The sequence below is a fragment of the Heterodontus francisci genome, chromosome 2 (assembly GCF_036365525.1).
Source record: "Heterodontus francisci isolate sHetFra1 chromosome 2, sHetFra1.hap1, whole genome shotgun sequence".
Classification (NCBI taxonomy): Eukaryota; Metazoa; Chordata; class Chondrichthyes; order Heterodontiformes; family Heterodontidae; genus Heterodontus; species Heterodontus francisci.
In genome coordinates, this window is record NC_090372.1 from 151,908,697 (window position 1) to 151,925,504 (window position 16,808).

The 16,808-nt window shown below is 44.0% G+C and overlaps 1 protein-coding gene across 2 annotated transcripts in view; it reads right to left on the bottom strand.

Annotated features, from left to right (window-relative positions):
• LOC137347529 (zona pellucida-binding protein 2-like) overlaps positions 1 to 16,465 on the bottom strand; it is a 119,424-nt gene extending 102,959 nt beyond the window's left edge. For both annotated transcript variants that reach the window (XM_068011992.1, XM_068011985.1), the window contains exon 1: positions 16,260 to 16,465. In XM_068011992.1, the coding sequence (XP_067868093.1) occupies positions 16,260 to 16,407 (148 nt within the window). In that variant the 5' untranslated portion in view covers positions 16,408 to 16,465. The remainder of the gene's footprint in view (positions 1 to 16,259) is intronic.
• Between the last annotated feature and the right edge of the window lie 343 nt (positions 16,466 to 16,808).

The window sequence follows — 16,808 nt, forward strand, 5'->3', positions numbered from 1 at the left end:
CAAGTTAAGACACGGGCAGCAGAGTTTTGGATGACTTCAAGTTTAGAGAGGGTAGAATGTGGGAAACCAGCCTGGAGTGCATTGGGATAGTCAAGTCTAGAGATAACAAAGGCATGAATGAGAGTTTCAGCAGCAGGTGAACTGAGACAAGGGTGAAGTCAGGCAATGTTACGGAGGCGATCTTAGGTGATGGCACGAATATGAGGTTGGAAGCTCATCGCGGGGTCAAACGTGACAAAGACTGTGAACAGACTGGCTTAATCTCAGACTGTCGCCAGGGAGAGGAATGGAGTTGGTAGCTAGAGAACGGAGTTTGGACCAGGGACTGAAAACTATGGCTTCAGTCTTCCCAAGATTTAATTGGAGGAAATTTCTGCTCATCCAGTACTGGATGTCAAATAAGCAGTCTGATAAATTTAACAACAGTGGAAGAGTCGAGCGAAGTGGTGGTGAGGTAGAACTGAGTGTCGTCAACATACATGTGAAAACTAATGCTGTGCTTTCGGATGATGTCACAGAGGGGCAGCATGTAGATGAGAAACAGGAGGGGGCCAAGGATAGATCCTTGGGGGTCACCAGAGGTAACAGTGCAGGAACAGGAAGAGAAGATATTGCAAGTGATTCTCTGGCTCTGATAAGAATGGAACCAGATGAGAGCAATCCCACCCAGCTGGGTGACAGTGGAGAGGCGTTGGAGGAGGATGGTGTGGTCAACCACGTCAATGGCTGTCGACAGGTCAAGAAGGACAAGAAGTGAAAGTTTATCTTTGTCAGTCACATAGGATGTTATTTGTGACTTTGATAAAAGCTGTTTCGGTATTGTGGCAGCATCATAAACCTGATTGGATGGATTCAAACATGGAGTTCCGGGAAAGATGGGATTGGATTAGGGAGCAGACAACACATTCAAGGACTTTGGATAGGAAAGGGAGGTTGGAAAGGGGACAGTATTTTGCAAGGGCGGTGGGGTCAAAGGTTGGTTTTTTGAGGAGAGCGTGATGACGGCAGATTTAAAAGGAGAGAGGAACAACATCTGAAGAGAGAAAACCGTTTATAATATTGCCTAACACAGAGACTAGGAGGAGAAGTTGGGCGAGTTGGGTGATCAGTAGTGGGAATAGGATTGAGGGAGCAGAAGGTCATGGACAAGATGAGCTCAGACAGGGCATGAGGTGAGATAGGAGAGAAACTAGAGAAAGATGCAAGTTCAGGGCTAGGGCAGGAGGGAGCATTATGGGAAGTTTGGCCAGGTGGGCTAGTGGAAGGGAGGGATTTGGCAGAGGCAGCTGATAGGATGGTCTCGATCTTAATCATAAAGAAGTCCTTGAGTTACTTGCACTTATTATTGGAAGTGAGGGTGGAGGGGACAGGATAAAGGGGTTTAAGAGATAAGGAGAAACTGTTACCACAGGTGGGTAGGTCGATAACCAGAAGTCACAGATTTAAGATAATTGGCAAAAGAACTAGAAGTGAGATGAGGAGAACGCTTTTCATGCTGTTGTTATGGTCTTGAGTGCACTGCCTGAAAGGGTAGTGGAAGCAGAATCGCTAATAACTTTCTAAAAAGAACAGGATACATACTTGAAAAGGAAAAAAAAGAATGGCTATGGGGAAAGAGTAGTGAAGTAGGAATAAGTGGATAGCTCCTTCAAAAAGCTGGCACAAGCATAAGGGACCAAATGGCCACCTTCTGTGCTGTAACCTTCTATGAATAGAATCAATGGAACAGTGCAAGATGCATGGATTCCTAAGGGGATGAGAAAAATAATTTTTAATGTCAGCGAAAACACAACAGGACAGTTTACTCTTTGTTAACTCAAAAGCTTTAAAAAAGTAACTTTAAAAAGTTCAGTTGCCTATAAATTTTAAAGTTGGTTTCACACTAGTTTGAACAAATAATGCAGTAAGTGCAAAGCTGAGATGGTGAGACACTAGTTATTTGAGGTGGTCACACACCAGTTTTCAAAATTCATTATACAGTTAATTTGAAGACTTCACTGCCTAATTATTATGCATTTTTTGTATTGATACAGCCAAAAACCTCATTGCATTGACTTAAAAACTGCAGCATAATTGGTTCATTTGTCTCTCATTTAGATTTATATTGTACACCTAAAAGGCATGGAGACAAATCTTCATTTTCATTATAGCTATTTTAATCATTTTTTTTTTATTTTTCCCACTTGTTTGATTTCCCTGAGAATCATTCTTCAGGTAACAGACTATCTGCTCTCTGATATCTTCAAGCAGCAATGAGAAGATGTACAAAGATAACATGGGCTGACTCAGCCTCTGATTTTTGATTCCAACCCGCTAGGAAATACCGAATCTTCAATTGGTGCCAACCCATTATTCTGGCAGTGTGAGCAACTGGATACACAAAACCCCATCTTTACTACATAGCACAGCTTGTTGATAGGCTGTAACACTAGTCGGCCATAGAAATAGATCTTTGTCTGCGTTAGGTCATTTTCATCGTAGTTTAATATCCCATTATGTTGTCATATTTTATGTTCTTAGTTTTGAATCTACCACATTTGTGTCCACTAAATGCCAATATCCAATAATTTATCCAAATTCTATCTGGCTATTGTCTTTCCAGCTGAATCCAGACCTATCAATGCAGGTTGCAATTCCACACAATTCTGTAGTGTCATCAACCTTAGAATTCCTATTTATATGAAGGTAGTGAAAAACAGAAATTCAAGAACTGATTTCTTTAGAGCTCCAGTAATCATTGCTCCCCATCCCAAGAAATGTTTATTTGTAAATAGATTTACAGTTTGCCTTGGAAGTACATACTGCACTATGCATTTTTATTAATACTGTACAAAAAGTCAGGGCCAATTTTGTTTCAGCCCATTTTATTTCTTTTATCCCTTCCTCAGTTCATCTGATGCTGAAGCTCCCAGCTATGGCTTTGCCACCTCCAGACTGGACAACCTATTTACTCAAGATACAAGCATAAACTGTAAAAGGAGTATGTTACAAAGCTTATTTATATAACTACCAAATAGACAGGACAGCAAAAAAATACAATGTTCTAAAGAATAGAACATTTCATGAGTGTTGAACACAGATGATGAGTTATAACTTACTTTGACAAAAGCGTCAGGTTTCAATTTTGCATCAAACTGGGGCTAATGAGATGGGTTAAACAATACATACCATATGAATTCTGCAGACATCAGGCAGTATGTAATTCATTTTGTGTGTACATCCAACCTTTTGATACAGATTATTTTTGTTTTTGCTAAGGAATCAAATTGATTAACTGTGCCCAGAACGACAAAGACATATGGGCTGAATTTTATGGGAGATGGGATGGGAGGTGGGGGGAGGGGAGGGGGGTGGGTGGAACCCATAAAATAGCTGAAGGTGGGGCAGAGTATTACACCAGCGACGTGGCGGGAGTCTCCGCCACGTGGGGAGTCGCCCAGTGTAACAAGGCGGCCTCCCTGCAAGCTTGGGGTGGGTGTTGGCCCCTTCCGGGGCCGATCTGTGGCCCACTGTGGAGGGGGGAGGGGTCCTGATGGCAAAGGCCACCCCTCCACTAAAACACCCCGCCCTCAAAGACCACCCTCCCCACCCTGCCACATTTACCTGGGGTCCGGAGCTCCAGCACTGGCCCTGGCCATAGGCCTCGTAGTACCAGCATTGGCCACTGCTCCCGGTGACGCTGCTGATATTACTGAGCTGAAGGCCCTCTGATTGGCCAATAGCTCTGGCAGCAGGATCCATGTCCTTAAAGGGACAGGGACTCTGATACTGAACAGTTAATTGCCCGAGCACCGTTAAATTAAGCCGGGGTGGGGGTCTTTAAAGGGCCAAGGCTGGGTTCCCCTTGCCTTTTTGGCCCAGCGTTGAGACCCACACTGGCTCAACAAAATTCAGCCCATAAATACACAGTGAGAGAAATAACGGTAGGAGCTTTAACTCCTCCAAAACCAGTGGTTTTGGGTCATATGGGATGTAAAATAAACATTAAAAATTGGAAACCTGATCACATCTCACCTCAAACTGCCTAATTATTTTAACGGAGGTGGGCAATCAACAAGCTTGCAAGACACGGATAAATATTAAAACATTTAAATATTATAATGAGACTGCATGCCTGAGAATTAACCACCATTTTAAAATTTAACTCTGGTTTGCCAGGTTTCCCAGACCTCGGGAAACACAGCAGCTAAAGGGGGAAAAGGACGGCTGGATCCAGGCAGTAAGTGCCTTTCCACTTGACTGCTGGATCCAGTTCAGCTGCTTCTCCCAACCCTGTGTTTGAGCACCCCTACCCCAACCCTTCTGATCTCACTCCTCTTCTCCTAGAATCTTCAGATCTCCCCTCTGGTCACTGATCTTCTGTTTGCTCCAGACTCCGATCTTCCATCAATCCCAGGCTCCAATCTCCTCTGCTTTGGACCCTGACCTTCCCCTGACTAGAGCCTCCGGCTCCCCTCCACTCCAGACCTCAATCTTCAGGCGAACAAATGAATTAGGAGCAGGAGTAGGCCACTTGGCCCCTTGAGCCTGCTCCGCCATTCCATAAGATCATGGCTGATCTGATTGTAACCTCAACTCGACATTCCTGCCTACCCCAAATAACACTTCACCTCCTTGCTTATCAAGAATCTATCTACCTCTGCCTTAAAAATATTCAAAGACTCTGCTTCCACTTCCTTTTGAGGAAGAGAGTTCCAAACACTCACGACCCTCAGAGAAAAGAATTCTCCTCATCTGTCTTAAATGGCCAACCCCTTATTTTTAAACATTGACCCCTAGTTCTAGATTCTTCCACAAGAGGAAACATCTTGTCCACATCCATCCTGTCAAGACCCCTCAGAATCTTATATGTTTCAATCAAGTTGGCTCTTACTCTTCTAAACTCCAGCGGATACAAGCCTAGCCTGTCCAACCTTTCCTCATAAGACAGCCCGCCCATTCCAGATATTAGTCTAGTAAACCTTCTCTGAACTGCTTCCAACACATTTACATCCTTCCTTAAATAAGGAAACCAATACTGTACACAGTACTCCACATGTGGTCTCAGCATAACCGCCCTACTTTTGTATTCAATTTCCCTCGCAATAAATGATAATATTCTATTAGCCTTCCTAATTACTTGCTGTACTTGCATATTAATCTTTTGTGATTCATGCACTAGGACATCCAGATCCCTCTGCATCTCAGAACTCTGCAATCTCTCACAATTTAGATAATATGCTTCTTTTTTATTCTTCCTGCTAAAATGGACAATTCCACATTTTCCCACATTATACTCATTTCGCCAGATCTTTGCCCATTCACTTAACCTGTCTATATCCCTTGTAGCCTCCTTATATCCTCTTCATAACTTACTTTCCTACCTACCTTTGTGCCATCAGCAAATTTAGCAACCATACCTTCAGTCCCTTCATCCAATTCATTTATATAAATTGTAAAATGGTGTGGCCCAAGCACTGATCCCTGCGGCACAACCCTCATTATATCTTGTCAGCCAGAAAATTACGCATTTATGCCTAATCTTTGTTTTCTGCGCACGACTGTATGGAGATATGAGAAGTCCAGCTCTAAAATGAGTGCCATGATGCGCAATTATGTCTACATCCATGGAAAGAATGGCCACCTGTATGGTGCAACAGATGCAGCAGTCAACCGAGTACATGCTGGTTGAACACCTCACTGATGTGCAGCAAAGTGCTCTCCAGCTCATTGTTAGCAAGAACCTAGAAGGCCACAAGAGGGAAGTTGGAGAAATGGAACATGGAAGAGGGGACTCTGCTGAAAGTACTTACACTTCTCACCGTAGCGCCCCACCAACGCAACCCCCCCCCATCCCAGACAGTGCCCCAGATGCTGCCTTTTGTCCTGATGGCAGAGTCTGCCCTGCAAAGTGTTACGATCAAATGACGAGGGGTCGAAGGGTCCCCTCTTTTCCCTCTTCATGTTTGATCACAACAGATTTATTTCTTTAAGTGAATATATTTGCCAATTCAGCGAGTCCTTAACTGTTTACCACACAGTGATCATAAAGAGCCAAACAGGTTTTCTTGAGTTGAACAAATAAAGAAGTTAACTTTATTGTATTGTCATGACAGTGTTTTTTTTGGGGGGGGGAAATATGCAGTGTGTCTTTAAGACAGCAAAGGCTCAGTACTGCTTTAAGAACAAGCAAGCCTCAGGAGTTACTGAGAAGGTGCATTTGGGTTGCCATTGGATACAGCCACTCATATTGAGGATTGATATACAATGTTGCGATTAACTTTTAAACTGGCTTTTTATCTGAGACAGACTGTTCTAACAGGCAGACAGCTGGGCCAGCATGAACTGAACAGAGATCTGTATTAATTTAAACTGAAGGAAGAGAATTTAAACTGTGACTATATTTTTAACCCTCAAAATTCTAAAGCCAGATTGATTCTATTGAAAGTGGTTGCGAGTTGTTGATCTGCTGTGGTCATCACTGGAAGAAAGAGAAGTTTGAAGCTTCAGATGTCGGACTGTTTTCCTTTCCTCATTGTAAATTGCCCTAGTGTAGGTAGGTGGTAGGAGAATTGAGGGAAAGTGGGGATGTGGTAGGGAATATGGGATTAACGTAGGATTAGTATCAATGGGTGGTTGACGGTCGGTACAGACTTGGTGGGCCAAAGGGCCTGTTTCAGTACTGTATCTCTCTATGACTCTGGAAGATTGCGCGTGGACTTTAATCAGAGGATTGTTCTTTGGGGAGTGTAAATCTGCAAGGAGACTAATGTTTCTATTTTAAATGTTTTTATCTTAGTAGCGTTTAAGAATTGTGTTTTTTCTAATAAATAGTTAATTTGTTGATCTAAAGACACCTGGTTTGGTTCGCCTCATTCGGGGATTAATAGATGGTTCAATTCGGCTGTGGTTTACTTTAATTTGGAAAGTTTAAAAAGTGATATGTTAGGCAATCTGCGGAGTGACGGATCTGAATTGACAGTGCACTGTTCCCACCACAATCAGAATCATATATTTGATTTGTCTTGAACGGTCGTGCGATAACAGTATTTAAACTGATCTAAGTAAAAATAATAAAATACTCTGCAACTTTGACACACGGTACAGAATAGGGAAGGAATCAGAGTCCAGAGAAATGAAAAGGGTAGATTTCATGTGGAGGTTGTGACTTGGCTAGCTTCAGGCTGGATTCAGTGATCGTGCAACTTTCCTTTGGTGGTCTTGAAGAGGTGGACGCTGATTCAGTAGTTCTCCAGGAGAAAGCAATGGAGCGGAATTCCTTCGAGACAGATCTCTGTTCTTTCCAGAAAGATCTCTACTGTGTTGCTGAAGGAAGTTTCTGTCTGTTCTTTTCAGAAAGTTCTCTATCCACAAACCTCCTCCATTAGGCTTAAATTATTGAGCACAGCAAGCATCGATTGGTGAACAGACTAATACAATCAAACACAGATCAATTAAGCCACTAAACACTACAGTCTACAACAGGGAATATGCCTTGGTGCTCACGGTCAGCAGACAGAGTTCGAAGCTTGCGAGGTTTGAGTGGTTCATCTCCACCAGTTTAATATTCAGGTTTTCAGTCAGTGGACTAAAAAATTATCCTTCGACCTAGCAAGTTTTCATGTCAACAGATTGCGGGTGGGGTGGTCTTTGTCAGGGCCCTCATGGGCTCCAGATCCCATACAATATCAGCCAGCAGCATCTGAACAGTCAAAGCAAGCAATATGAGCAGCCTGCCTCTACCTCTGCTGAAGCCACAGGGGTTGCACCAATATAGGAACATAAGAAATAGGATCACGAGTAGGCCATTCGGCCCCTTAAACCTGCTCTGCCATTCAATAAGATCAAGGTTGATCTGACTGTGGCCTTCACTCCACTTTCCTGCCAACACCCCCATAACCCTGGACTCCCTTGTAGATCAAAAATGTGTCTAACTCAGCCTTGACTATATTCAATGACCCAGCCTCCACTGCTGTCTGGGGAAGAGAATTCCAAAGACTAACAACTCTGAGAGAAGAAATTCCACATCTCCTCTAAAAAGGAAGACCCCTTATTTTGAAACTGTGCCCCTAGTTCTAGACTTCCCCATGAGGGGAAACATCCTCTCAGCATCAACCCTGCCAAGCCCTCTCATTTTGCTAAAGTCCAATGAATATAGGCCCAACCTGCTGAACCTTTCCACATAAGACAACCCCTTCATCCTGGAATCAGCCTCATGAACCTTCTCTTAACTGCTTCCAATGCAAGTATATCCCTCCTTAAGTAAGGAGTCCAAAACTGTATGCAGTACTCTAGGTGCCTTCACACCAATGCCCTGTACAGTTGTAGCAGGACTTCCCTACTTGTATACTCCATCCCCCTTGCAATAAATGCCAACATTCCATTTGCCTTCCTAATTACTTGCAGTACCTGCATGCCAACTTCTTGTGGTTCAGGTACAAGGACACTCAGATCCCTCTGTACCACAGTATTCTGCAGTCTCTCTCCCCATGTAAATAATATTCTGATTTTCTATTCTTCCCTCCAAAATGGACAACCTCACATTTTCCCACATTATACTCATCTGCCAATTTTTTGCCCACTCACTGAACCGATCTATATCTCTTTGCAAAACACATCTACTCCTCAAAACATACTTTCTTACGTATCTTTGTATAGTCAACAAATTTGGCTACAATACACTCTGTCCCTTCATCCAAGTCATTAATATAAATTGTAAACAGTTGAGGCCCCAGCACTGATCCCTGTGGCACTCCGCTTGTTACAGTTTGCCAACCTGAAAATGCCCCATTTATCCCAACTCGCTGTTGCCTGCTAGTTAGCCAATCCTCTATTCATGCCAATTTATTACCCCCAACACCATGAGCTCTTCTCTTGTGTAGTAACCTTTTATATGGCACATTATCAAATGCTTTGTGGAAATTCAAATACACTATTTCTACTTGTTCCCCTTCAACCACCCTGCACGTTACATCCTCAAGGAACTGTAATAAGTTTGTCGAACATGATTTCCCTTTCATAAAACCATGTTGACTCTGTCTGATTGCATTATGATTTTCTAAATGTCCTGCTACTACTTCCTTAATAACGGATTCTAGTATTTTCCCAATGACTGATGTTAGACTAACTGGCCTAACTGACCATGTAGAGGTAGTAGTAAAAGGAAGAGTAAGGAATCGTAGTTGCACATGGGTGTGCACTTGGTGTTTAATAAGGTTAGATTGTTAATTTTCTGTTTAATTTTTCATACGATTAAAATTATTTGTTTACTCCATTTTCCCTATTGTCCATATTTGCCTGATGCCTGGCAAGTTGCCTTCTCCCTTGCGAAGGATGGTAAGACAAGAGTTAAAGATGAGCAATGGTTGCCTGTGAAAGAAATGAATTCTTGAGTGTAGGACTGCTTTGTGTTGGTGGTTGCGGGGTAGAGGTGAGGGGTTGGTAAGTGCTTTCAGAATTTGGCTGCCATGCTTCAGTCTAACTGAACCATGCTATAATCAGGCCATCCCAGGCAGCTATGCATGCAGCTGCTTGGCACATCACCTTCCTCTCCTCTTAGAGTCATAGAGTGATACAGCACTGAAACAGGCCCTTCAGCCCACTGAGTCTGTGCCGACCATCAACCACCCATTTATACTAATCCTACATTAATCCCATATTCCCTACCACATCCCCTCCTACATTAATCTCATATTCCCTACCACTCTCCTACCACCTACCTACAATTTACAATGGCCAATTTACCTATCAATCTGCAAGTCTTTGGTGGTGGGAGGAGACTGGAGCACCTAGCAGAAACTCACGCGGTCACAGGGAGAACTTGCAAACTCCACGCAGGCAGTACCCAGAACTGAACCCGGGTCGCTGGAGCTGTGAGGCTGCGGTACTAACCTCTGCGCCACTGTGCCACCCATACTCAAGGTGCTTTTCCTCCTCCTCCACAAAAGAGGCAGTGAACTCAGCACCATCTTATTTCTGGACTTCCAGTACTGGCTGCTACGCTATGTTGTGCAAGGCGCAGTACAACACTATCATCCTGGAAACCCGCGCAAGTGTGTACTGAATAACGCCCCCAGATGTCTCCAGGCACCTAAAGTGCAACTTCAGCATCCCGATTGCTGTCCAAATGTTGGTAGCAATAATAGAAAAACAGAATTTTTTTTAAAAATAAAAAGGTATGAAACTTGTAAATGTTGATGTTCAGAGGGACTTGGGTGTACTCATATAAGGATCACAGAAAGTTAGCATGCAGATACAGCAAGCAATTAGGAAGGCAAAAGATATGATTGTACTGAATGGTGGAGCAGGCCCAAGGGGGCATATGGTCTACTCCTGCTCCTCTTATGTTCACAAACATGTATGAAGATCTTTTTGGTGCTGGACATTGATGGAGTGGAATCCCTTTTGGTGATGAAGATTCCAGGGTGATCCTGGGGCATCTTGATTGCCACAAATGCAGTTGATGACTCCGTGGACCTGTGGGAAGACAGCCAGAGTGGCAAAGCCAAGTGCCCGCTCATTGTGACTGGCCTCATTGGTGCAAAGAGCACATTATTCCCAGCCCTGGCAAACATGGCATTAGTTACCTGTGAGATGCCTTTCAGGACAGCATTCTACAAATATCTCCAGCAGATTCCTGGAAGGAGCTAAAAGCAAATAAATTAAAGGTGGTGACTTTGCAGCCATTGGCAATGCGTGCCCACCTGGTCCATTTGGCAACAAGTCTTCTTCCAGGAGGCTGAAAATGTCAGCAATCACCTGACACAGTCCATAGAATCATAGAAAGAAATACAGCACAGAAAGAGGCCATTCCTCTGCCTATAAATCCTGTGTTGGGGGTATTGCCTCCTGTAAGCTGGATCTCTATGCCCATCCCCTCTCTCCTGTGGAGCAGCAGCTTGGTGAGGAGAAGCCGTCACAGCTCCTGCTGTGGGTGCTATTGGTGCTGTTGCTGCTTATCTTGTTCCTCATCTGAGATCCAAGGTAAAGCTGCATAAGCAGCATCCATGCTGAACTGAAGGTTGAGAGATGGGAAGTGTAGATCAAATGCACTCAACTCAAAAGTAGTAGAAATGACCTCCCAAGTAACGGAAATCACCTCCGCGGCAGTGAAAGCACAACCTTAGGACAAGCCCTGGGAGCAAAAGCCTTTCACCTGGGCAAGGAAGCTGGTGTGATATCTCAGTATTTAAAGCATGCCTGTCCAACATACAGCCTGTGAGTCAGTATCCGGCCCTCCAAAGGTTTCCTTCCGGCCCGTTTATGTAAACAGCTACAATGTTGGGCAGCTATATGTTTTTTAGGAACCCGCTTCCATACAACATGGCTGCGCCATGTGGAGAGATAGCACTCACAGCCTGCCTCTACTATCCACATTTGTGATGAGTGCATGGGTGGGGAGCATAGAGCAGGGAGCGAGGAGAGAGGTCCAGGGAGCGCAGAGTTGAGAGCTAATAGTGGGAAGTGACAGACAGACACACAGAAGGAGAGCGGGAAGAGACAGCGCCAGAGAGAGAGTGAGAGTGAGAGATCAATATCACTCCTGACAGATGGACATCTATCTGGAATACTCCGCATTGGTACATCAAGTGTGCAGGCAGAGATTGACTACTTATAGGAACATAGAAAATAGGAGCAGGAGTAGACCATTCGGCCCTTTGAGCCTGCTCCACCATTCATTATGATCATGGCTGATCATCCAACTCAGTAACCTGTTCCCGCTTTCCCCCCATATTTGTTGATCCCTTTAAACCCAAGAGCTATATCTATAGAAACATAGAAAATAGGCAAAAATATGCAAGCAAGAACAAGCCAAGGTACCTCACTAAATCATAGTGTTCAACATAGTGACAAGAAAATAAGTCAATAAATTAGTCTTCTTATTTAAGCTTCTTCACAAAAATGCACATTTGTGGTTGTTTTGATTAATAGTAAGATAAATTTTAATGCCTTCATCTTTCTGAAATTTTCTCATCGGCCCCTATGTAGGACAAAAATTGTAATGTGGCTCCCCACACAAAATGTTTGGACACCCGATTTAAAGGATTTTTCTCTGTCACTTGTTCAGCCCCCTCAAATCCCACTCTCCTCTCACCTTGATTTCCCTGGCGAGTTCCACCAATCTCAGGAAACGCATGTGCGTACAGTTAAATTTGGAATCCACAGTTAAAATAGCTGCTGATGAGCTCTTTACATATTATAATTGCCAACCTACCTCTCCCACAGGGGTTTCTTGCGAGCAGCCGATCAGAGGTCCCAAGCATTTGGCAGAGGTTGTCTGGCATCGGCCCTACCTCCTGATTATGAACATGGTGAGGTAAAATACGGATAGAGGCACAGACTGACAGTGATGTTTCAAAACATAAAGCTGGTAGCACAGGCTCTTGCCCAAATTCAAATGTTAGAATGAAGCTGGTTAGTTAGAAATTGATTTGTTTAAGTCAAGAAAGACAACCCACTAATGTGGGAAAGGGTACCAGGTTCATTATTTTGTATTATTTAACAAAGACAACTTGTACTGATTCAATTAATTGCATCTAATCATTATTGTTGCTCTGTACATTCTCTTGCTGTCTGGGAAATAAAACAGCTTAATGACTTATTCTGGTTTTGTCTCAATAAAGTGTCAACAGCCCATCTAATGAAATACTGGAGAAGCATTTGTGAGATCACATGTGAAAGATACAGACCCCAAAATTGGATAAGAACCAAAAACAGGCGCGGGGATCAGGATGTGTGATTATCCTGTGCCTGTTGCTTCCAATGTAGGCAGCGTGAAGCTGCTCATTGACATGATTGCAGCGTGCAGCAAGCGCTAAGCATGCAGTTGAGTGGCTGCACATCTGAACAGGGGCGCAAAATTGTGAGAGGCCAGCATGGGCTCAAACAAACTGTACTACTTAAACCTAGCTTGCACCTCTTAATGGGGAGCTGCATTTTAACAGCAGCAAGGGTTGGAAGTTATTCTAGCAGTGAGTTTCCCCTGAGAAAGAGACAAGAATGGCAAAGCATGGCAGTGTGCACTAAGGTTCACTGATGCAGCACTGGAGGCCTTAGTGCAGGATGTGGATAGGAGGAGAGAGGACCTCTATCCGCAGGGGATCAGAAGGTCCTCCAGACAGACACTGTGAAGGCAGTGGGAGCAGATCGCCATCACAGTCAATGCCAGTAGTGTATCGCCGAGGAGCTGGTGCACTGCCACAAGAAGTACAATAACCTCAATCAAGTGGTCAAGATGAGTGATTGCTTCTTCAAATGCCATATCCTTGCAACTGAATCACTAGCTTGATACACTGCTCAATGCACCAACTCCCCTTCATTTACCTATCAACAATCTTTATCAACCACAACTCATACTTCACATTCATAGCTTCACCTCACCATCACACGCCTAGCACTGTTGCAAACCTCACACCGACATCTCACAGATATTCAACCATGACAGGCACATCGCCCAAGCACACTGCACCACACTCACTGACACACTTCCTTCTCTCTTGCAGGACAAGGTGGTGCACAACCACAGTCAGCAGCACCTAACCAGCTGGGTACAGGCACAAGTGCATATCCTTACCTTGATGAAGGAGATGACTTGACCTGAAATGTTAACTCTGCTTCTCTCTCCACAGATGCTGCCAGACCTGCTGAGTTTTTCCAGCACTTTCTGTTTTTATTTCAGATTTCCAGCATCCGCAGGATTTTGCTTTTATTATAGAATTAAAGTAATTGGCAGAATAATTAAAGGGGAGTTGAGAAGAAATTTCCCCCCCCCAGACGGTGGTGGTGATGGTGGGGTGGGGGGGGGGGGGGGGGGGGTGAGGGCAGTGGAACTCACTGCCTGAATGGATGGTAGAGGTAGAAACCCTCATCCCATTTAAAAAGTACTTGTATATGCATTTGAAGTGCTGTAATCTACACAGCTATGGAAGAAGAACTAGAAAGTAGGATTAGGTTGGATAGCTGTTTTTCAGCCAGTATAGACACAATGGGCTGAATGGCCTCCTTCTATGTTGTAGATATCTATGATTCTATGATATATAAGTTGCAGATGGTCGAAACATGCATCTCTTGGCTACCATACCCTTCCCTGACCGCAATGCTTTCCTTGTGCCTTTCTTCTTTCAGATATCCAAGAACTGCCATGTGGCTGGAAATGGTGCAGGAACAAGATGTGGAAGAGGAAGAAGAGCTTGATGATGAAAACACCATCTGTAGCTTTCACATTCACAGCCACCTGTTTAGATACGGACACTGTGTGTACTTTAGAGGGTAGCTTAGAAGTGCAATCTGCATGTGGTAAGCAACGAAGCACAAGTGACCTGTAGCCAGGGCAGCGGACACGGGTAGCGCTAGTGCTAGTTCACCAAAGGGCGAGGTCACACACAAGTTCTGCTGCAGAGAACTGAGATGAGGACTTTGATGGGACGGCATACAGAAATGGTTAATGGATATGCACACCATCAACATTCTGGGGGTCACCATTGACCAGAAACTTAATGGGCAAGCTATATAAATACTATGGCTACAACAGCAGGTCAGAGGCTGGGAATTCACCACCAGACCCCACAAAGCCTGTCCACCATCTACAAAGCGCAGGTCAGGAGTGTGATGGCATGCTCTCCACTTTCCTGGATGGGTGCAGCTCCAACACCATTCAAGAAGCTTGACACCATCCAGAACAAAGCAGCCTGCTTTGATTGACACTTCATCCATCATTGGTGCACAGTGGCAGCAGTGCATACCATCGACAAAATGCATTGCAACAACTCGCCAAGCCTCCTTCAACAGCACTTTCCAAAACTGTGACCTCTACCACCTAGAGGAACACAGGACGCAGGTACAGGGGGACACCACCATGTGCAAGTTCCCCTCCAAGTCACGCACCATCCTGCCTTGGAAATATACTGCCGCTCCTTCACTGTCGCTGAGTCAAAACACTGGAACTTCCTCCCCAACAGCACTGTGGGTGTACCTACACAATCCAGAATCAAGAAGTCGGCTCACCACCACCATCTCAAAGGCAATTAGGGATAAGCAACAAATGCTGGCCATACCAGCGACACGCATGCACCATGATAAAAAAAAACAGAAATTCTTGGTGATTTGACAAGCCTGCCAGAAAGCCTGTGATCACTGTTAAGGTGCACGGAGGAATCTGGCACTAACCTTGCACACAACTTTGCAGAGAACATGGCGAGCCATTATTTGCAGTGTATAATTGGTGGCCAACTCCATTACCACACTTGCGAAACGAACCATGATGCAGTGGCTGATGTCTCAGCTTCCATTATGGCACAAGCAGAAGTCACACAACACCTGAGTGCATCAGATGGTCAGTAACAAAGGGAAGGTAAGATGCGGGACTGTTGTTGAATAGAGAACTGTGGTTGTGTTCATTGGAACAGCAGTCAGTAAGAAAGGGGCTATGTTGGTTGCTTCCTCCTCCTCAGCTGCTTGCTATATACCTGGTGGCAAGTGCTGTGTCCTTATGATGACATTGACAGGAATAGGCTGTAGTTACTGTACTGTGCCATTGCCCATTCCTTCCTGACATGGCAGGCAGGGAGTGAGAAAAAAGGGCCCCAAAAAAAGTTTAAAAATTTATTGCCTCCCACAAAAAATGTAGTTTGTTGAGGAGCTTGCTACCTTCCGGCACATTTTTTCCAATTCTCTTTTTCAGTATTAAGTAAACCATTAAAATGTAATTTTCTGTCAGCTTTTCAAAGGGAGTTGATGCCCTACAATTTGATCAACTTTGATGATAAAATAGTTATGATTTTATATATATTTCATATAACTGTTTCATGTGATAGTTGACAGCATTATATAATTTTTTTTTACACAGAACTTTACCCAACTTTAAGACCCAACAGGTTCATGTCGGTACATATGCAAAATACTGCAGATGCTGGAAATCTGAAACAAACAGAAAATGCTGGAAATACTCAGCAGGTCAAACAGCAGTCGTCTGATGAAAGGTCACACGGACCTGAAACGTTGACTTTTTTTTCTCTCCACAGATGCTGCCTGACCTGCTGAGTATTTCCAGGTTTATGTCGGTGTTTATGTTTCACATGAGCCCCCTTCCTCCTGACTTCATCGCACACTTTTTCAAGAATAAACAGGCAACTAACAAATAGTAAACAAAAGATGCTATTAATGTACCAATTAATGCATTCCATCCTTTTCAACACTTCCTGTCCCAAATCAGCGACGGGTGTGTCCGTACAGGGTTATACAAAGCTGAAAGGTTAACATGAAAACCCTGACAATTTACATACCTGACACTTGCATGGAGAGGAGTGACACATAGGCGAGCGCCGCGATTATTATCACAATCACTATTACATGTTTTAAAACTTTTTGACTGGTTACGTTATGTGACTTTGAAAAGTGAAGATTTGTTATAAATTTGAGCGGTTCCCACATTTTTCCAGGCGGATCTGTCGTTTCATCCCGCCTTGCCCTGGTCTCGCTCCATTTTCAGCAGCTGCTGCTCCTCTTAAAAAATAACATTCCTCAGGCTGGAACGCGGAGTGTTCGGTATCTTAGCAACGGCTTCTGAGAATTCAGACGGCATTATCACTGCCGGACGCACGTGCTTCCGCCGTCAGGGTGAGAAAACATTGGACAGAGTAAAGTGGCAGCAGGAGTAACTGCGTTTTGCAAATTGGCATCTTTTTGTAAGTGGCATCTCTTGCGGATTTGCTGTTCTGTAGATTCATGCCAGTTTCATCATTCTGTAAAGTGGACCAAATGGTTATGCCTCCTCCTCATACCAATACCAGAAATCTACATGATCTGCTTTGGCTGCAAATCTGCTCTTTCAT